This window comes from Cyprinus carpio, chromosome A21 (genome assembly GCF_018340385.1).
Source record: "Cyprinus carpio isolate SPL01 chromosome A21, ASM1834038v1, whole genome shotgun sequence".
In the NCBI taxonomy this organism is placed as follows: Eukaryota; Metazoa; Chordata; class Actinopteri; order Cypriniformes; family Cyprinidae; genus Cyprinus; species Cyprinus carpio.
This window is the reverse complement of record NC_056592.1, coordinates 24,286,650-24,309,637: the sequence shown is the minus strand read 5'-3', so window position 1 is coordinate 24,309,637 and position 22,988 is coordinate 24,286,650. Positions and strand designations below refer to the sequence as shown.

Sequence of the window (22,988 nt, the reverse complement as noted above, 5' to 3'; positions counted from 1 at the left end):
CTTGCTCTAGCTTGGGTCACTGAGTGTGTGCACATACAAAAAAAACTAACTAACAACAATTAAAATAAACCACAACACATGAAATGACAGTAGACCCCCCGTTAAGCGCAGCATATTGCAGTGACAAGTGTGTTGCCAGTGACAACATATAAGTACCGCACATTCGCATGAACTAGCACAATAATTTAACTAAAAACAACTTAATGAGCCCAAGCAACATGGATAGCCTCAGCAACACGCATGTTGCAGATAACCTGAGAGCATTAAATGGAACTTTTGAAGACATTCGAGAGTGAAGCATAGCAGCTGTGAAGTGGATGCTTGATCTCTTGATGTCCTTCTTGGGGATGAAGTTCCCCTGAACTTGTTCTTGAGTCAGTCACATAACTTGTAGTGTCCATGACAATAATGTAGTTATGTGTGAAATAATGCTAACTCAGTCTCTTCCGAATCAGGCAGCTTAAAATCAATGCGGTGAATTCACATGTTCAAGTTAACGAATTTGAATGAATCGGAGGTGAGACCATTTGGGAAACAAATTCCACTTCTGTAAATTTCCGATTCCTAGTGATGATTTAATTAGCTATTGAGCAATGTGATAACTTTTGATAATACTGAGGGACCTTATATATGAATGCTTAGATAGGTGTTGTATTCCCATAGGTAGATGGGGATCAGCTGAGAGTCACTAACGTGAGACCTTGACTAACGTGACCTGCCAGAACTAACGCTACGCTAGATTTTTTACGCTCCAGGGGTTTTTGGCAAGTCTGGATGGCAAATTCGGTCAACAAACAGCTTAGGCTGCATTTCACAAGTGCTGACATTGGGGAAAAGATACAGAGTATGGTGACCTATGATTTAGAAGCTCATGTCCGTGTTTCATGACATTCCATAAAAAATGAGTGTTCATCTCTGATTGCAATGTTCCTAGATGGTGCCCGATGAGAAACCAATGAGCACCACAACAGCTTTCACATGGTTGTAAATAGGCCTGCCTGACTTAGCCTCAAGGAAACAGACGGCCTACATTTTAAGGTTGGAAGAAGATACTCTAAAAGCCTTTAGAAAGAATGTGAAAAATGAGGAGGCCAACAGGTCAAAGGCCGCCAATGCCATGTGCACAAAGAGTGCACTCAGCTGTCCTCTAAACAGCAAGAGAGACGCCTGGGCCATTTGTCGCTTTGAAGGAGTAAAGGAACAGGGCAAATTATGGTCACAATTTTTCAATGCAGCATGACATCAGTCATACTTCATCTGTAACTCATCTTCTTTCCAAAGGCCCATCTAGCGTAGATTATTTTTTATTGGTAATTTATATCTGCAGTACTGATATAACATGTCAGAGCTCCTAATTTGTGCTTCTAACAGATGAGACCACATACTGCCTTCTCTACCAGTCATCATTCTCTTAAGAACATTTCTTGAAGCACAAAGCATCTGTCAGTGCCCTATAACCACTGATTTGTACATTTCTCTGTCTGTTCTCCCCTGTGGCTTCTATAGAAATGCATTTCAAGTTGCTTTGCTTTGAGGGCTGACATTGATGTTTTCTGACACTCTTATTTTAAGTCATTTCGACATTTTAAACATCGTGCTATGCATGGAAGCAGAACACATTCCCGTTTCCTCTGTTTTGATAAAGTGATTGGGGGAAATACAAATAAATAACACGGCAGAATTGCAGTCTGGCCCATTGGTTATAATTCATAAATAGTATGCATATAACCCATTTTAAATGGACCAATAATGGCAGATGGTTGATAAAGGGCACACAAAGGCTGTGGACAACAATAGGAAGTTAAAGCTTTGGACCAAAGGCTTTTGGATCTCTTTTCAAAGATCCAAATGAATTTTCTGGGTTGGGGTTTATCCAACTAAAATCTTTATTTATTTATTTCAGTTTGACTGAATCGTGAATGCTGTTCCATTGCATTTATTGCTAAAAGGCTGTTAAGGTTTACCGAAATGGATGCAGAATTTTTTGTCTCTATGGAAACAAAATGGCTGATTTTACATTTCTGCTTTTGTGCCTGAAATGTGTCCTGTAGAACTATTTCCTTGTGTATAATCTATGTAAATGTATGCCTTTTGGCAATTTATTTTTTAAAGACAAATAAAATAAAAAATGATTATTAAATGAAAGCACCAGCAACAACATTCCACTGGGAGCCTTTTGTTTCAAATCTGAGGGGGGCATAACCCAAAAGATCTAACTTTAAATTCAGTATGAAACAGAAGTAGTGACAGATCTTGAACTTGGTTCAATGCATCAGCTCTTGGATTTTGAGATGTGTACGTTGCACTCAAAAGAGAAAGCAGATAAATGCAAGCTCACAGGGTGGGGGCTAAATGGTTGGAAAAGGCTAGCTTTTTATGTCACCAGAGCTCCAGTGGTAATTTTGATTAAACGGGTTAAAATAAAAAATTAAAAAAAACATATGCGAGAATTAATTGTTCACAGTAAGATCTACAACATGCATTTTGAAAATAGATTTTCATTTTATGCTGACTAAAAACAATATTTGTTGCCATATAAATCTGTTTACACATATCCAACATAAAATCAGAGAGAGAGAGAGAGAGAGAGAGAGAGAGAGATATTATTATCAAAATTGTTGAGATGGAATAAATCAGATGAAAAGACAGCATCAATAGGACCATAACCATCCAACCAATTGTTGTTCAAATTGAAAAGAGTGACAAGAGAAAAAATACCCTACTACATTTATTGGCAAAGAGAGTTTTTCATGACCAGATCCAATCCAATAATACTGAAAATCTGAGAGAAATGTTGCTGCAGTTCTGTATGCTTTCAAACTGAGCCTGATCAACTGTAGGAGTTGCTTTCTAAACCTTATGATAATAAGCAGTTAAGCATATAAACACATAATCCCTAAAATGCTGACTGCCCCCCACAACTACGTGTAGTAGCTATTAATAGAAGCACAATTATCACAAATGTTACATAAATATTGCTTCACGAGTTCACACTTACATATAATTAGCTGAAGTATGGTAATGCATATTTGGCGTGCTGTCCAGGGAAAGGCTCCGAGCTCAGGAATAGCCCGAACCTAAAATATCCCCGTATTTGCATTACATTTACATTTAATTTTTGAGCAGACGCTTTTATCCAAAGCAACTTACAAATGAGAACAATAGAATCAATCAGACCAGCAAGAGAACAACAACAGTATACAAGTGCCATGACCAATCTCAGTTAGTCTAGCACAGAACATGTAGCAATGTTTTTTTTTCTTAAAGAAAAGAAAAGAAAAGAAAAGAAAAGGTAAGTGCTAGTATTAGTTGGTTAGGTGCTGGTGAAAAAGATGTGTCTTTAGATGTTTTTTGAAGTAAAGACTCAGCTGTTCGAATTGAGATTGGGAGGTCATTCCACCAGCTGGGCACAGTCCAGGAAAAAGTCAGTGAGAGTGATTTTGAACCTCTTTGGGATGGCACCACAAGTCGCCGTTCACTTGCAGAATGCAAGCTTCTGGAGGGCACATAAGTTTAAACTAGTGAGTTTAGGTATATTGGTGCCGCGCCAGTGGTTGTCTTGTTGACAAGCATCAGTACCTTGAATTTGATGCGAGCGTCTACTGGTAGCCAGTGCAACCTGATGAGGAGAGGAGTAACATGAGATTTTTTTGGCTCATTGAAGACAACTCTTGCTGCTGCATTCTGGATCAGCTGTAGAGGCTTGATAGAACATGCCGGAAGGCCTGCCAAGAGAGCATTACAATAGTCCAGTCTGGAGAGAACAAGAGCTTGGACAAGAAATTGTGTGGCTTGCTCTGACAGGAAGGGTCTAATCTTCCTAATGTTGTATAAGGCAAATCTGCAGGACCGGGTCATTAGAAATATGGTCTGTGAAGCGTAACTGATGATTGATCACAACTCCTGGGTTTCTGGCTGTCCTGGAAGAAGTTATGGTTGACGAACCCAGCTGTATAGAGTAGTTGTGATGAAACGATGGGTTAGCTGGAACCACAAGCAGTTCTGTCTTAGTAAGATTGAGCTGAAGGTGATGGTCATTCATCCTGCTAGAAATGTCTCTCAGACAGGCTCTGTGATGACTGACCCTGCAGGAAGATATATTATTGTATCTGGATTCATTAATAATTTCCCGATTACATGTGTATGGGCCAAATATAGATGATCCTGTTTTTTTTTTTTTTTAGGAAATTATTCAGGCTCATTTCAGATACTAACTCAACTAATTTGATAATTGCTGGAGACTTTAATTGCTATTTGGATCCTCATCTCAATCGTTACTCCTCACAAGTTCCTCCTTCTATTCAGTCTGTAGGTGTTTTAAATAATTTGATAAAATCCATGAATCTTGTGGATATATGGAGATTACTTAACCCGACTGCTCGTGATTATTCTTTTTTTCTCGTGTCCATAAACCCTATACACGTATTGATTACTTTATAATTGATTCTAAACTCATTGAGGGGGTGACAGTACAAATATCATAATATTCTCATTGCTAATCATAGCCCTATGTCTATGGGTTTGAAAATTTTGGTACCAAAGGTGCAGTATTGTTGGCGCTTCAATCTTCATTTGTTAATGGATAAACAGTTTCAGTTCTATCTGTCTGAGTGTTTAAGTAAATTTTTGGAGACCAATGATAAGGGGGATTGCTGAATTTTACAAGCATCTTTATTCTTCCAGCTGTTCTGAGCTTAGCACTACAGGTCATCAATTTCTTGATTCAGTGGCCTTTCCAAAACTTAATGAATGTGCCAGAGAGGAATTAGGGGAACCGTTTACTCTCTATGAAATTTTGGAGGCAATTAACTCCTTCTCTAATGGGAAAGCCACAGGCCCTGACAGGTTTGGTGTTGAATTCTATAAGGCTAATGCAAATGCAATTGCTCCTTTGTTGCTTAGAATGGTAAATCATTTGATTGAAAAGAAAAAAATTCCAGATTATTTTTATGAGGCACATATATCCCTTTTGAAGAAAAAATATAGAGATGTTACAGAGCCCTCAGGCCAATAAGTCTTCTCAATTGCGATCAAAAAGTGATTACCAAAATTTTGGCCACGCGTTTGAATAAACATGTGGCCTCGTTAATTCATACGATCAAACTGGCTTTGTCCCAGGCAGATTTTCTTTTTTTTAATTCACGTCACCTGCTAAATATTTTGTATAGTAATCAGAGTAAGAGTTCCAAGGTGGCTGTTCTTTCGTTAGACGCCGAAAAGGCCTTAGACCGTATTAAATTGAGTTATATGTTTTCAGTCCTGGATCGGTTTGGCTTTGGTAAGATTTTTAAACTATTGATAAAAATGCTTTATTCTTCCCACAAATCTGCAATACTTACTAATTCAGATAGGTCTGCTTTCTTTCCTCTTCATTGTGGTACACAACTGGGCTGTTGTTTAAGCCCACTGTTATTTGATTTAGCTTTAGAACCCCTGGCCATCCATCTTCGCAATCATTCTGAGATTAGGGGTATATCATGTGGTCATGCTGAGGTTAAGCTATCCTTATATGCAGACGATCTTCTTTTATATTTGAGTGATCCTTCTTCTGCTTGCCACTTTTAATGGAATCACTAGAGGTTTTGGCTCTTTTTCTGGGTATTCTGTTAATTGGGAGAAGAGTGTATTCATGTCCTTGGGTCAAGGGCTGGATGCTCACTTTTTGAGGTCATTACCCTTTAGAATAACAGAGGATCACTTTACTTATTTAGGATTAGTCATTCCCAAAAACTGTAAAATATTTTCAGTCTAAATTTCACTGAAGCCATAAATAAGTTAAAAATCTCTATAGATAAATGGAGGGTTCTTCCGTTATTTTTAATGGGTCGGGTCAATGCCATTAAAATGGTCTCTCTGCCTCGCTTTATCTATCTGTTTCAGAACTTACCTATATATTTGCCACATTCTTTTTTTAAACAATTAGATTTTGTCGTTTTGCCATTCATTTGGGGCTTTAAAGCGCACAGAATTTCTAAGGCCCGTTTGCAAAAGCCGAAAGAGTTGGGTGGTTTAGCGCTACCTGTTTTCCGTCACTTTTATTGGGCTGCTAATGCCAGGACTATGATGTTCTGGTTTATTAGCAGTCAAGCTGCCGATAACTTGATGGATACACATCCAAAGTGGTTGTACATTGAGGCTCGGTCAGTTGTTGGTAGCTCCCTAGCTGCTATTCTTTTTTCTAATCCTGTATCTTTAAGGAAGTTACAATGTAATAATTTTGTTGTGCTCAGTTCCATTAGAATTTTAAAACAAATGAAGACGGCGTTGAACAACACGTGTCCTTCTGTGCATCTGCTTATAATCAATTTTTTTTTGCCTGGCCAGTCGGATGTGGTATTTTCATTGTGGATAGGCAAAGGACTAACCATGGTCAAGAATTTTTATATAGATGGAAAATTTGCCACTTTTGAACACTCGTATAAAACCTTTGATCTTTCCCAATCACATTTTTTCCGATATTTACAGGTGCGTCACTACATAAAACATTCTTTTAGTGAGTTTCAGGATTTGCCTCAGGATCATGATATGTATGATCTTTTGGGTCAACCTCCTATGGGCAAACATTTGATGATCACGGTTTGTTTCTTTGTTTGTTTCTCATTTTGCGGTGTCTTCAGATGAGCTCAAAGTAGCATGGGAGAATGATACCGGAATTAATATCTCAAACCAGATTTGGTTCTAGATTACAATTTATACAGTTTAAAGTATTGCATAGGTTAAACTATACCAAAACTAAACTCAATAAATTTTACTCTTCAATTTCCCCATTATGTGATAGATGTGAGAGCTCAGATGGCACATGCTCATTCTTTTTGGTTTTGCCCTGAGATTTCTGAGTTTTGGAAGAATATTTTTTGGTGGTATTCAAATGTTTTTGGAGAAGATATTAGTCCAGATCTTGAACTAGCTTTGCTCGGATGTTCTGACCCTACATTTGCATTAACACATTCTCAGCAATTGTCTCTTATGTTTGGTATGGTGGTAGCGAAAAGGGTGATTTTGATGGATTGGAAGTCCACTTTACCGCCCAGTTTTCATAAATGGTTGGCGGAGATGGTTGCCGCCCTCAAGCTCAAAAGAATTCGTTTTTCCAAGATTGATGCTTCTAAAAAAAATTTATAAAATCTGGGCCCCCTTCCTTAGGTATTTCTTTAAGGGTTAAATTGATAGCTCATTGTTTTATTGTTTTATTCCTTCACTCCATCTTTAATGTTTTGTATATGTTTGATTAGGTATGTCTTTGTTTAAGGTGTATATGTTTCAATGTATCTGGTGCCTGTTCGTGGGGGGTAAGTGGGGGGGGGGTCACTCATTTTTTTTAGTTTTTGTGTAAAGTATATATTTTTTGAAGGAAGTGAGGATGAGGCGAGAGGGAGAGAGTGAGCGTAGGTTGCGTCGAAAGGTGACCTGCGGAGGAGTGTGTGCTGTGTCAGGAGTAAGTATGAGGTTAGAAGTGATGAGGAAGTGGTCTGAGGTGTGCAGGTGCACAGTCATAATTCTAAAGTCTGTTGTTCTTAAAACACCAAGCAACTGGGAGGTTAAGGTTACAGACATTCCTGATAAACGGGCTTCCATGATTTGTCTTTTTTTGGAAGTCTGACAAGTCACCCATTTCACAGGGTTTTTTAAACACTGCTGAACACTTATACTACACTTATTTACTGAACAAACTAGAGAATAGAGACTAGGGGAAAAAAAAGATAATTACAACATTTGTTTTTCACTGTTCATCCACACAAATTATTGTTTGCATTATTTTGTCCAACCCCTGTATCTGTAGAAAACTTTATATCTCAGAACCGCAACATTATATTTCGCCAGTGTTTCTCATAATTATGTTTCTCATAACTTTATATTTCAGAATCAGAATGAGCTTTATTGGCAGGTATGTTTACACATACGAGGAAATAGATTTTCTTTCACATTGTGACTTTAAAAATCCTAATTGTGATTTATTTCTTGCAATGTAATTTTTTAGCTTATAATTGCAATGTTGTTTCTCGTAATTGTGACTTTTAGCTTACAATGTAACGTTATATCTTGTAAATGTGAATTTATATTTGACCACATCTTTTATCTTGTAATTGTAACTTTGATTCTCAAAATTGTGAATCTCACAATGTGAAAAATCACTTTGCCTATCTCTCAATTTTGAGTTGTTATGGATCGCAATTACAACTTTATATGTCACAATTTGGCTTGTTTCTTACTTTACATTTTACTTAAGAATCGCTTTAAACTCTGATCCTTATATATAAGTTCTCTCCAAATTATGTGACAAAATAAAACACAAGGGTTAGTTATTTTGAAAAATCCCTAACCCCAAGAATAGAAATAGTGATCCCTAAACATGTTTCACTTCTATAATATGTCCATTCTGTGAAATTGGTAAAGGAATTTAAATGCCAAACAAGATAAACACATTGTCTCTCATGCCACAATTATTTAACAAAAAGATTTCTGTGCAGTGCCTGCAGTATAATAGGTTACCCTTCAAATCGGTTTAATGGGATCACCTTAACATCCAAACATTTACTAATGTCACATCCCAGGCCTAGGTCTGCAGCGGAAGGTGAGGTTGCTAGCTGTGCCGCAAACTGTCAGCTAAAAGATGTAAAGGGGTTGCTAGAGGTATTCCTGTAAATATTTCACCGGCCTCCCAGGGCTCAAAGGCTGAGGTTCAGCACTGGTAATGGTATGCTGTGGCGGGAGGTCGCTGGCAGAAGTAGAGCAGAATAATGAAAACAGATTGGGTTCCCGGATCAATTCCCAGTTGGCTCCCCATCAGCTGTGGCAATTATTCATGCCACCAACAAAAGATAACGGCGAGTTAAAAATAAAGTCACGACAGGGAGCGGAGGATCACCTTAATTACAAACAACATAAAAAACATTGCACTGTGAGATACCAACCCCTTCCAATCAATGCCCTGTGACTGTGTTAACCTGCTTTCTGTCCTGTGTGTGTGTTCAGTGGTCCATTAGTTGTTGGTTGTTGAGGAAGAGTGTTACAGGGTTAATGAGGAATTTGCTGTATAGTACAGAGCCTCTGAGTATATTGTTCACATTGTTTTTGTAGTTTAAGGCGACAACCTCTTGTGTTAAGCTGAATCTTTGAGAATTTTCTGGGGCCCAAAGCCTGGATTTATCACCCAGCTAAAAATAAGAGAATTAAACAAGTTCACTTCTCCTCATCCAGGTAATTAGATTCATTAGATTGGGGGAAAATAGTTCAAGATCAGAATTTTTGATGAATGCTGCAGTGCTTTCACAAGGAAAATGGGAATCCTCTGGGTTTAGTTGGTATTTTTTTTTTCATAGCTCAGAGGACTTAAAAGAACCGTTAACCCTAAAAATTTAATTTCTTTCTTTTTTGTTTTTCATTTCCTCATGTTCATGTTGTTCAAAACCCATGTGACATTTTTATTTTTTACTTTTATAGTGATATTTCAAGCTTGAACGCTTTAGTCCCCGTTTATTTTATTGCATGGAAAACAATGACCCCGACATTCTTCAAAATGTCTCCTATACTTTTGTCTTCCATGGAAGAAAGAAAGTCATATGAGTCTGGAACAATATGATGGTGTGTAAATGATGACAGAATTTTAATTTCTGGGTTTCTTAAAATTTATTTTTAAGATGTCAAAACAATTTTAAATTAATAAATTGAATTTTATAAATTTTTAATTCTTTGACAAAACAAATTTTGCATACATTTCATCTGTAAATAATGCTAAGTATTCTTATTAAAATAGTTATGATGGATACTATGTTTTTGTTGCCGTATTATACTTATTAAGCTATTATTATTATTGTGTCAAAAAGCAGAAATAAAACAGTACATCAAAAACTGACACATAAAAAAAGTTTTTGACTGAGATTTCAAGCTCCAATCATTAATTCTGCAATACTGTTGTTAGAGTCCGTTTGCCAAAAATCTGGCATTCAAAACTTAGTGTTCAGTCTGTCTTAGGTAATGCAATCTGTACGTTGTTGTGTCTGCTATAAAACTGGCTGTAATAATTCCTCATAATGTGAGCATGAGTACCTAATTCCCCCCATAATACATTCACTTCTGCTCTGTGTAGTTGCTTCTACACTTGAAAAGTGATTAGACATCTTACCTGTTAGTCGCCTGCATGTTAAAAACTTAATAAAGAAAGAAATGACATTTTCAGAGGTAAAATCCTGACAGTTCCCTTACTTATTACATTCAGAATGGGTGGCCTATTCTTTTGATTCATCTTCACACAGCTAAGGGAACCATCACAACTCATAAGTAATAGATTCTGTATTGATTTTTTAAAATATTGCTGTTGGCAGCTTTCATGCCTGAGTACACAAGTATGGAGGTATAAATAGGAGGAAATAGTTGCAAAATCAAGTCAGATGGATGTGATTGGTGAATTAGAATTCAGAACATATTTCACAGTGTGACTCCAATCGTAAGTTGGACATGTTCTGCTTATCTTACCAAAACAGTAGCAAAATAACAAATATCTGGAACATGTCCTCGTTCCATGACTTAATATGCTCCTTATTTATCACTCCATGCTTTGTGTCCTTAATCCAAGCTACAGCAGGAATGGCAGTTCCACAAAGAAATTGAGATATGAGTCTTAAGTTATTTATTATGGATTCCTTGCAAAATAAGTACCAGATTTGCCTCTGGCTATGTTCTTGATGTGATACAATTTAAGTAGAGAAAGATATGGGAATACAAATTAACAGCCTTGACATGGAAAACTGTTCAGTAGAACCAAAAACGTACTGAAGATGTACATTTTCTGCAAAGTATATAATTTTTTTTTTTTTTTTTTTTTTCAGAACAGCAGTTAACAAATGTCAGGATTTGTTTCTTTTAATTTTACTTACAGTACATACCAACCTCCCTAACAACTCAACCTGCCCACCCACTTAAAGAAACCAAAGCCTTACAATTATTTAAATATTAAATATCATTTATATCTATAAGATAAGCTGAATAGGAATAGGAATGAGAGAACAGATGATACAGACACAATGGATGGCTCACTTTTGAGTTGTGTTGTTCTCATTCCTATTCTTTAGCATTTTTGATTAGATTCCAATGACAGTATATATATTCCTATTCTTATTCAACTTATCTTAAAGATATATAGCTATAAATGATATTAAATATTTAAATAATTTTAATTATATATATATATATATATATATATATATATATATATATATATATATATATATATATATATTATAGTTTATTCTATAATAAAGTTGTGCAACCTAGTGGGATAGATTTGTTTTGTTAAAATATTTATTATGTGATGCTAATGATAGCAGGATATAATGCAAATAATCATGCCGCCATACATAGGACAATCTGTTCCTGGTAGAGGATTGCTTGTGAGCAAAGGACCGACTCCTGTGGACCAAAGTACCGACTCCTCTAAACCAAAAACGTAAAAGCTGGATTAAACAGCACTTGCTTGTGAGCAAAGGACCGACTCCTGTGGACCCCAGTGTTGTTGTTTTTTAGAAATAATGTAATCTGTATTCAAAATTTGAAGGAATTTTAGTTGTGGCTATACCAAGCTAGTAGAACAGTATTTTACAAAATAACTAAGGCACTTCAAAAAAAAATAAAAATACAAATATTTTGTGGAAAACACAGTGACCAAATTAGAGAACAGCAATGACTGTAGCACAAAGAAAGATTACAACTAAAATTTCTGAAGGTTACAGCAGTCAAAAATTAGTAGGAAGTTTACAGGCCATTGCTTTGAATAACTTCAGCACATCTGCAGCCGCAGGACATCACTAGTCTCTCACACTGCTCTTGTGTGATCTTGGTCCACTCTTTTTACAGTCTCTTCCATATTTCATTGACTATAGTGGGTTTCTTAGCTATAAATTTGTCACCAAGGATTTTCCAGAGAGTTCCAGTTGGGTTTAGATAAGGACTCTGATGGGCTGGCAATTTCATTATTTCTGTGTTTTCAGCTTCAAGGAACTACTTTGCCTATTTGCTGTGTGACGGGGCATTGTCCTGCATGAAAATTGCTGGCTGATTGGGCGATGAAAGCAGAGAAGGAAACGCATGTTGCCGCAGGAGGTTCTGATAAACATTTGCATTCACTCTGTCATGTAGCTGTATAAGAGGCTCAAATCCTGCTGCACAAAACATCCCCCAAATCATGATACTTCCTCCTCCACCTTTCACTGACTTCTTTACACACTTCGGGTTTGGTCTTTCCCTAGTTTGAAGACAAACATAATGTTTCCCATCGGAACCCAAATAAATGAAACCTGCTTTCATAACTGAAGTGAACTTTGAATCAGTTCTCCTCTTTCCACACAACATGCTCCTCCACAAAGTATGTCTAGCCTTTTGATTCTTTCTGCTGATGAGAGGTTTGGTCACTGCAGAGTGCTCTTTCAGTGCAAATTCTCTTAAACATTGAGGCAATGTATGCCAAGACAGATCCTTTCCCTGTTCAGCACTGAACTGACGAGCAATTCCAGCTGCAGTGTTGAACCCATTCCCCATTGAGAGTCTCTGCATTATCCTGTCCTCTCGTGCATTCGTCTTTCATGGACAACCAGCCTTTTTGGGGGACTTGAATGAGTTAGTGACATTGTAAAGATGCAATATTTTAGAAATCGCAGATTTAAAACAACCAAATTCTCTTGTAGGGCCTGAAAGGGTCATCCGTTTGGCCTTCATCCGGACAACCTGCTGTTGGAGGGTTTCAGTCACTTTAGAATAGCTCACCTTATTGCAAAGTCAGTGAAAACTGGAATTTTAAGCTTCCAGTTAAATAGGGTTTGTCAGATAATTAAGGAAATTAGCACGAGGTGCCAGATTAACACTACTAACTGGGAGGTATCTGAAAGTGTTCTCTAATTTTAATCAATGTTCTTTTTCAAATATCTCATTTAAGTGTTTTTATTTTTATTTTTATTTTTATACTGTGCTTCAGAATATATTTAAAGGAGCCGTATGTAGGATTGTGGCCTAAACTGGTACTGCAATCACTATAAAAATACTGTAGAGCTGTGTACCCCCTCCCCCTACCCCCTAACTCGAGGTTGCCAGATGAGCTGCAGAATTCAGCAGAAATGTAGGCTGCTTCAATGAGCTTCCAATGAGAGATATTTTGATAAGTAATTAAAAAATGTACTAATTGTTATTAGTTAAATATAATCGTAAAGATTTATGCTCGTATGTGACAGTATAGTAAAGATTTATGCTCGTATGTGACAGTATAATCGTAAAGATTTATGCTCGTATGTGACAGTATAATCGTAAAGATTTATGCTCGTATGTGACAGTATAATCGTAAAGATTTATGCATGTACGTGACAGACAGAACGGTAACTATTAGTCTAGGCTACTGTCTCAATTACGTTTCAAATTGCCATAATGGGCGTGCTAATGCTGTTTTCCTCATCGTCTCAGCATAATGACAGAGAAACGGGCTCCTGTAATGCATTGCTACTGTTAGCATACGTCCATGTGAGCTAACGTTATGTTACTTTGCACAAACATGAATAACTTTATTCGACTGTAATGAATATATGAAATGTCCATTGACATCAAGTACAAGTTAGCCAAGCATAGATGAATCTTACCTGTCCAGGAGAAAATTAGCAACGTTGGCGTCTGTGTTCAAATTCTTCTCCGTTTTCAGCCGTCTCCATCTTTCAAAAGCATCTCCAATAAAAATTCTGGTTTTATTTCGGACTTTGTCACAACGAATTTCTGAATTATAACGAGGTCTTTTTTGATTTAGTAACATTAGACATTTTTATCCGACTGGAGTTAGGGTAGGTTACAGCAAAACTGGCAACACGGATCCCGAAACACTACTGACTTCGTGATTGGTAGACAGGTGGAGGGAGGCGCGTCAGGCCAAAACACACAAAATGACAACATCAACATCAGTTGAGGGCTGCAAGTCCACTTTTTTAAATGACAATATCCTGGCCGGACTACTGTTGTCAGTGATAAAAGTATTTGAAATGAACATGATTTCTTAATGTCTAGTGACACATCAGGGCCATTTTATGATTAATTGAAATAGATTTCTTACATACAGCTCCTTTAACTCATGAAATATGCTTAAAACTGTGCTTACTTCATATAGTACTAAGCAGTGATCTCGTAATTTAGGAAATAGTTTGAGAGAAAATCTGTAGGTTTATTTGAGTTATGTGGTGTTATAAGTGATGTTGCTCTCTGCTGACTGTAGTGTGGTACTGTGCCTCAGCTGACCTTGTGCGCTCAAGTCACACTGCAACTGAATGGCATCAGTTTAGCAGGGTTTTGCAGTCAGGTCTGAGTCACACATATGGCAGATTGATCTTGCAAAGCTCTGGGCTGTTTTAAGGATTCAGTTAGACGAACACAGACACTGTTGCACGTGAGCAACACGAGGACAATAGCATGTGCTTGTGAAGTGGAAGGATTTTTATTTTTTTTTTCCATGGTATTGGTTGCAAACTTCACAATGTGAATTGTGTTAAAATATTTATTAAAATATCTTAAATTGGGTAGTTTTTGGCTATAACTAATGATTCTGCAATGTCTGATTTTTCCTGATACACCAGATTAGAAAGGAATACTATGCTTACTGCATATGTATATGCTGTATAATGTCTACAACGTTTTAAAAGTAAAATATAAAAAAGTATGGATGGAAGAATAACAATTTGAATGAGTAGTGTGTTTTATACTGTAATAAATAATATAATAAATGCATTTTTAAGCCAACTTCATGGGTGGTCCAATAGTGCTAATTCTTTCTTCACACTGGACATGAAAGGTCAACTCTAGCATGTTGCATTGTGGGATATAGTATTCTGTGCAGTGTGATGTGTTATATACCACACATTTAAAAAAAAAAAAAAATAGGTCATCCCAGTTTTCCATGCATAAAGAAAATTTGCCTAGAGCACACAGAATATACAGTATGCAGACTGTATACTAATGAAATAGTATGCAAATAGATAAAATGGTAAAATCATGCTATTTTGAACTTACCTCGTGTTCAAGTCTGATAAAATAAATAAATTATAAAAAAACAGACCTTGTTTAGTTAATTTATCTAAAATAGTCTTTCTACAGCGCTACTGCTTCTCAATATTGCTGATAATACTGCCATCTGTTGGCCATCTCGTTTTTAAACAGCATCATATTCTCACAGGCCACATTGCCCAAAGCTTTTTTTCCCCTTGATGATTCATACCGACTTGCACAGTGCAAGAAATCTGATTAAGTCATCTCCTGCAAGACAAGCTGTAGTGTATGTAGCAACTAAATCTGTCATTCCCAAAACAAAGTGTCATGTAGACTAATTTTTCTGATGAATTTACAGTTCCTCAAGAGCACTGGCTTAGAATTGTCTTACATGGCATATCTGCTCTACCTCAAAGCCGAGCAGTGCAACATACATTTCCTCCAGCCAGGAGCCATAAAGGAATTAGCCTTTTTTGTTTTTGTTAGCTGAGGCTATTCCATCTTTATGGCACATGAAACATGTTGTGTGTCATTCTGCATACCTCAGCCAGTGCAAGACGCTGCATTGTTCGCTCACCGAGTCGATCAGTGCATTTATGTTATGTAATCAGATGTCTGCTTCTGACTCCCCCAGTGCCCTTCCAGCAAGAGGAAGATACATTCAGTGGCAGCTGCACTGATCTGAAGTGCTGCAGGCAGCTAGAGGATCACAAGTTGGGCAAGCATGCTGCTTCCTTTTCCTAGAACAACTGGACTCTGTGCCAAAACATGCTGTTTTGATGAGTTATGCTGTCAGATTGTGATGGAGAAACCTTGAAGTTTTATCATGTTCTTGCTGTTCTCGTTCATTTTATAATATTTATTTGGGGGTTTAATGGTGTATGATTCCTGTTTTAGCTGAGTTCGCATGGCCTTTATGAAAGCTAAAACTTGTGGGAAGCGCTCATTTTAGCTAACTATGGAAATGTTTGTGCAAATGTTTTTGGTCTTGTCAATCTTTTTTATTGTATGTACCTATTTACCTCTCTGATTCTTTTCCTGTTATGGAATATGGATGCAGATACAGACTGAAGAAGCAAACAGGGTCTTTATCGACAGTAAAGAGCAAATGCAGACAATGGCAGGTAAGTAGCAGTTCTATGAAGGGTTGGAATGCATGATGAACATGATAACTGAACTTTTCTTTATTGCAGGTGCAGGAGAACGTGGACAGTGGAACAGATGGATGGTGAGCACACACATCGTCACTAGGGGTAGGTATCCAGGCAGTCCTTAACATTTGACACAGGAAACACAAAAGGCAGTTTTCATTAATACTAGATCCAATTTAGACGATTGCATGGAATTTTATATGGCAGTATGCGTCATCATCAGAAACCTTGAGGAGGATATATGATTTATTTCCTCCATAAATCCCTATCTACAGTTAGAGTAAACTTCTGTATACTAAATGCAGATGGGCTTAATCTGTGTAAATTATTTTGTTTTACTTAATAAAAAGAAGCATGCTAATAATGTGTAATTAAGTCAAATAGATAAAGTAATAAATATTGTGACATGCAACAAAAGTTAATTATATTTCAAGAAAAACACTTTATTTTCACCTGTTTGCATCTGCAAGTTGTCCAATTTGGGACCAGTGGCTGCAAGATCCATTTTGCAAATAAATGAAAAACGTGTAAAGATAGTTCATGCTCTTCTGTGTCTTCTTCAATATATAGCATTATGCTCACTACTACAAACTGCATACAGCAGAGGTGGCATTCATAACTGAAAATGAACTGTTAACTCTAAATACATTTGTGAGTATTTTTTATTCTTTTAATTTATACAAATTTACATTAAAATACAGTTTACTGATACAGTAGTTTGGACACACATCCCTTATGAAGAGCATGTTGTTCATTTTCAAATTAAAATAGATTTTGATATGCTGGTAACAGTTTAGTATAGGGGGCAATTCTCACTACTAACCTAGTTGGGTTAGGGTTAGGGTTAGCACATATTCTGCATGACCATATTGTACACCCCTAATCCTACCTAATACCTGAACTTAATAACTATCATGCTAACTATTAATAGTAAGCAAATTAGGAGTTTATTGAGGCAAAAGTTATAGTTAATTGTTTGTAAATAGCGAGAATTTGACCTCAAAATAAAGCGTGATCAATATTTGTTTTTAGTTGGCCATAAAGTTAGAAATTTCGGGGTGATATAGGGTTGAAAAAGAAATGTTAAAGCATCTTGTATTAAATGAATGAATGAATGAATGAATGAATGAATACATAAATAAGTAAATAAATTGATAAAATGACATGTGACTACCCAAAAAAATTTAATGATATTAATTAATGACTAATTAATAAATTAATTTATTTGTTAAAATAAAATAAAATACTTGTACTGTAGTTAATGGCTACATGACATGACATTGTTAGAGTAATACAATATAAAATATAGTATCCTGACATTTTCAAAACCATAAGCACCAAATTATCGTTGACTGACTGCAGATTCATTGTCAGTTTTTGTATTGGTTAATGACAATTAAAACTCCCTAATATAAATAAAAAATAAAAAAATAAAATAAAATAAATAAATAAATAAATAAATAAATAAATAAATAAAAAAGTTGTATTCTCTTTTAATGTAGCAAAAATGTTGACTGGGAATGCACAAGATATCATACAAGAGAATACCTTGAGGAAGTACACACACCCAGTCTTTTTGATTTGTATCTCACAATGGTGTTGTTCTCCCTGTAACCAGCAGAGGAGGTCTAAATCAAGAGAGGATTTGAAGGAACAACAACATCAAACATGGACAACATGTTCCCCAACCCAAATGTACACTGTACAATCATCATCATTAATGTGGGGATAGAATATGTCAAATCACATACAGGCTTTTTGTGCACATAACGTCTACAGTTTACCTTTTTTTAGGACTTAGTGTAGACCACTGTAGGTAATTACTCTGCTATAAGAGCTTTGAAGACTTAATCTGGGAGTCTAGGAAATCACAACCTCAGTACTCCCCATCTCTAATTTTATAGAAAAATAGTTTAAAGGAAGACCATTTGAACTACTTTTTATGATTGTCTACCAAAGTGCAATGATGCATATGTAAAAAATAAAAAATAACAGTGAACTTGGGATTATTCCCAAATCCATCCCCATTTAATTTCAAAGGTATAAATTCAAAAAGGTAAAAATTAGGAAGCGTTTTATTCATTTTTTTTTTTTAAGTACACCAGTTAGAAAACCTGTCGAACACACTTGTAAAAAAAAAAATAATAAAAATAAAAGACTTTCACAACGGCAAGTAATGGTTTAGATACATTTGCTAATGTTAGGTTAGGTTACAACCCTCCGTATCTGCTCATGATATTTCTAGATATCTCTTGAAATATATATATACTCAAAGGATTAGAGAAAGTCAAAAAAGTATATATAACAACATTTGATATTTCAATGTTAAGTATATTTTTGAGCTTTCAAAATGACCACTCAGACCATAAACAAAACATGAGGGTTAAATCTTGAAATTAATCTTTATGATTTTTCCAATGAAAACTAAAGAGTAAAACAGGCTGCAGATGCCAGGCATTTAAGCAGTTTCTGAACAACTTGACAGCTTGACAGACTTTAGCTTCCGAGAGTTTCTTGACTTTTTTTACACCACCGGAACAGGATCAGGCAAATTGCCCAGATTTACGGCACTCTCGTAAGTGGCTCATGAGTCGACATTATAAAACACATTCACAAACACTTTAGTGGTTCTGTGTTTGATTAGCATGACTGGGTTCGTGTTTTGATTAAAGGAAGCTCATGAGTAAAGTGCTGACCAAAAACGATTTCCTCATTGCATCAAAGTCACACGGAAGCAGTAAAACTGGCCCTCTAATGTCCCCATTTATAGAGCCACAACCTGATGAACATGCCATAACAAGGCAGTAAAGAAGTAAAACCAAACTTATCGGTAACATTCTATTATAACTAGCAATAATAGAATTATTACTTTATATAATTTTTAACTGATCATTATTTAAACAATGATATATATTTATAAAAGTAATATTATGTTCTCAAACTGCTGATATGCATTACATATGAATGTAATAATTCATATTTATATATAATTTGTTATGCAAGAATGTATTGATAGTTCAGAAAGGAGCATTCCTGGGAACCACCTGGGTAGTTTGTGTAATGTGCTCAGACTTGGATTTTTTAAAAATAACTTTTTGCTACTTGAAAAAAATAAAATTAAAAGCTATCAAATGTGACCTTACTGTAAAGTGTTAACAACTTTTAAAAATGCAGAAATGCACTTAAAGGAAATTAATAAAGAGAAATTTGAATTTGCTTATGCAATCGATACTGAAGCTGAACAACCAAAGTCTCACATACTTTCTCAAACATAAAATGGAAATATTAATTTTAGAAACAAATGCTATTGTGTTTGCTTGCCAATTGTTGTTTACCATACATGACATATTTAATTGATATATAATTATAGTATAAAAATAAAAATGTGGCACAAAAATAAACTTCCACATTTTACTTATAAGTGACATTTCAAAGACATCTTTGCATATACCATACTCACTGTCAAATCTGTATAAAGTATAAAAAAAATCTGCAAATCTTTTAAATGTAAAATTTAACTCAAAAGCAAATTTCTCAGTGTGAACAAACCAATGTATTTATTATATAAAATCATTCACAAAGCTGTTTATAATTTGTTTCAAACATGTTTCAAAAAATAGTGTCTATCAATTATAGCTAGAGGTACGACAAGAACCATCTTTAGAAAAGTAAAAATGTGTAATGAACTTGTCAACATTAAATGTAGTGGAATTTAAACTCAATATTTTGTACACAAAATATTTAGTTTTACAATATATTACATAAAGATGTAAGACACAAATATACACAAAAGGTTTGGCAACAAAATTATCCATCCAAAGGGTAAAATTTGAACTTTCAGTCAGTGAAAAGTGCGGTAAAATGTCCCGCTTTTCAATTCAGGTCAAGGCACATTATGAAATATTTAATTTAATTATTTTGGTTGCTGCTTTTTTTTCGGACCTGGACACCCAGAGATTGTAAACATTGTTTTTCTGTACATCCATAGATCAGTACTAGTCCATACTGTAGCACTTCTTCTCAAGCGAGGTGATACATGCTGTACCCTAAAGGTGTTCCATAGAGTCCCACTGGAGCAACAGGCAATAACGGCCTGTGGTAGGGATACGACTGGCCATAGAGTGAGACGGCCGAATGAAGTTGGGTTCCAAGAGGAAGAGGCAGACTGAAATTGGGGTGGAGGGCAGGTTTGGCAGTCAGTTTGAACTTTTCCAGCTCAGCCTCTTGCAAACGCTTTGCCTTGGCCCGTCGGTTCTGGAACCAGATCTTCACCTGGGTCTCTGTGAGGGTGAGTGAACTGGAGAATTCTGCTCGCTCGGCAATGGACAGATACTGTTTCTGTCTGAACTTTCGCTCCAAGGCCAGGAGCTGTGAGGTGGTGAATGGTGTACGGGGTTTGCGGTTGGTCTTGTGCTTGCGGAGAGGACAGGGACTTACCTGGCCTGTGGTGGGAAAAAGGATTAAAACATTAGTTAATACATTAGTGTAGCAAAATGTAATCGTTAATAGATGTCTTGTAGATTTTAGGTTGGTCAAAAGTAGTTTTTAAACTCTATAAATGAAAGTAACTAATTGTTTTACTTATAGTGTTTTCATAGTTCAAATAAAATAAAGCATACATTTTATACAAGTATACATAATGTATCCATGTGAAAGTGTTTTAACTTAACTCTTTTTTTAATAATAAAGCTAAAATTAAAATGCTTTGTTATATTTAGTAAATATTTACATAGCGTAATCTACATATTATGCTTAATTTTAAAATTGTTAAAAAAAGGAAAATAAGGAAAAGTGTTTATTTTTACTTTTAGCTGTTGTTATGTTCTGAATTACAATAAGAGTTATCTTAAATAAAATATGAAACTGCTTATGGTGTCATATTTTCAGAGCAATGGGCCCTCATGTGTCTCTAGTAGCAAAATTATCAACAAATGTTATATTTATAAATTAAGATGATAGCATTGCCACTTTTTATTGCTCATTTTATTAAAGACGATTTTTATGAACATTATCGCATTGTTAATTTTAGTAAAGATCATTTTTATTACTGTTATATACCTTGTCGTAATTTATATAATTTAATTGAAATCCTAAGCAGTTAGTTCAGAAAATTAAATTGCTTACGGGTTTGAGAGTATCTAGAGTGAATAACCCATGGTGTACAGTCATCCGGCTCGGGGGACTCCGATTTGACGGGTGAGGTCTGCATAAAGTGCTTTTGTATTCCAGCCGAATCACAAGAATCTCTGATCTCAGTCTTAGCAAACTGGATGGATACATCCTCGCGCCGTCGTTCAAAGTCCTTACTGGTTTTGTGGCTAGATATAAGAGACTCCACGCTGAAAGGATGGCTTGACGCCTGAGTTTTGCGCTGCTCCATGTCCCGATCGCCGTCTGATTCCTTCAGGCTCGCGGACGCGGACATCCTCCTCTCGACCAGCCTCTGGACGCCCGAACTTCAAAGTCACTCTGAAGTCTCATGCAAAAAGCATGAAGCCTTTGATGCCTCGAAGCACGCGGCCACAACAGAACTTTCAGCCAATCAGAGCGCTGCGAAATTAAGGCGCGCGCTCCGCTGCTCAGCAGCACATGGCAACTGTAGAACTTTAAGCCAATGAGAACGCTGCTAAAATTAGGCAGCGCGCTCTATTACTCGTGATTGGGCTACTGAGTCTGTAAGAAAGTGTCAATCATAAAGACAAAATGACAGCGACAGATTTAACGAAAGATTCTGGAATCTTGGTAAGTAAAGCTATGGATTAATAGGAAAGGAAGATAACAATGTAGAGTAGCCTAATGAAAAGGTATGAATTGCACTATTTACAGTGACTTGGATGTTTAAACACCCAAAAGACTATTGAGTTTGTTGTTTGTAGCTCTGTTAGATCACACTATTCCAACATAAATCTAGAGTGAGTTAATTCTGTTGGTTTGCAGGGTCATGACAGTTTTATTATTATTTATTTATGTATTTATTTATTATTATTATTTATTTATTTGCCTGAAGACACAGGCATTTTGTTCCATTCTGCTGATCTGCTTCTAGTGCTTTTTGAGCACCAGAGTGTCTTGAGTGAATGCCCGTTTCCTTCTTACTGTAGTACCAGTATGTTTATTTTACTCAAAATCACAATCCTGCACACAACGAGATGCTACACTATTGATAATGTATATTCTGAGGCCTACATATAGTAAAATGTGACAGAATAATCAAACAGCAGCCCAGACAAATACAAGAAAAATTGCTTAAGGCATTACAGTGCAATGTATCATTTCCATCCTAGGTCTAAACTGAAGTGTTATTATTTGCTTTAAAATGTTCTTTTGCCATTTGCTGTCTGCTATTTCTTTTGCACGCCATCTAATCTCCTAGGAAAACAAGTTTTTTTTTTTTTTTTTTTTCTTTCTGGCAACGCCAATAAACTTCTAACAAAAGCAATAGGGTGTTTACTCTTCAAACACAAGAGTTAGTTTCAAAGTCAAACAAATTATCGCTTCAAGAGAGAAAGGAAGTGAATTTATGGACACTGAGGTTGAGAAACTGTACATTAATAAGGCATTTAATAGAGATAGATTACTTTTGGTCTCATCCTAGATGGGGGAACTGTTTGTAACCATGACACTTAGGGTATTTGGACAGTCACACTTAAAATAAACATCACCATTCTCCTCTTGTAATTCATAGCTGGAGCAGCAATCAGCTGCTTGTTGGACTGGTCTTTATGTGTGTTTGTATGTGCACTAATGCTGCAGGGTGAGATTCTGCTAGCTTGTCATTCCCAGGAGCCTCAGCGCGTTTATTAAGCAGGGTAATTTCACAGACAATCTGAGGTT

General features: G+C 36.1%; 1 protein-coding gene across 1 annotated transcript; it reads right to left on the bottom strand.

Annotated features, from left to right (window-relative positions):
* Positions 1–19,683: 19,683 nt before the first annotated feature.
* Positions 19,684–21,688, bottom strand: LOC109083253 (homeobox protein MSH-D-like). Its single transcript, XM_019098064.2, has 2 exons — positions 21,279–21,688; positions 19,684–20,596 (listed from the first exon to the last, which is right to left on the bottom strand). The coding sequence occupies exons 1-2, from the start codon at positions 21,577–21,579 to the stop codon at positions 20,175–20,177; spliced, it is 723 nt and encodes a 240-aa protein (XP_018953609.2). The 5' UTR covers positions 21,580–21,688; the 3' UTR covers positions 19,684–20,174.
* Positions 21,689–22,988: the final 1,300 nt, after the last annotated feature.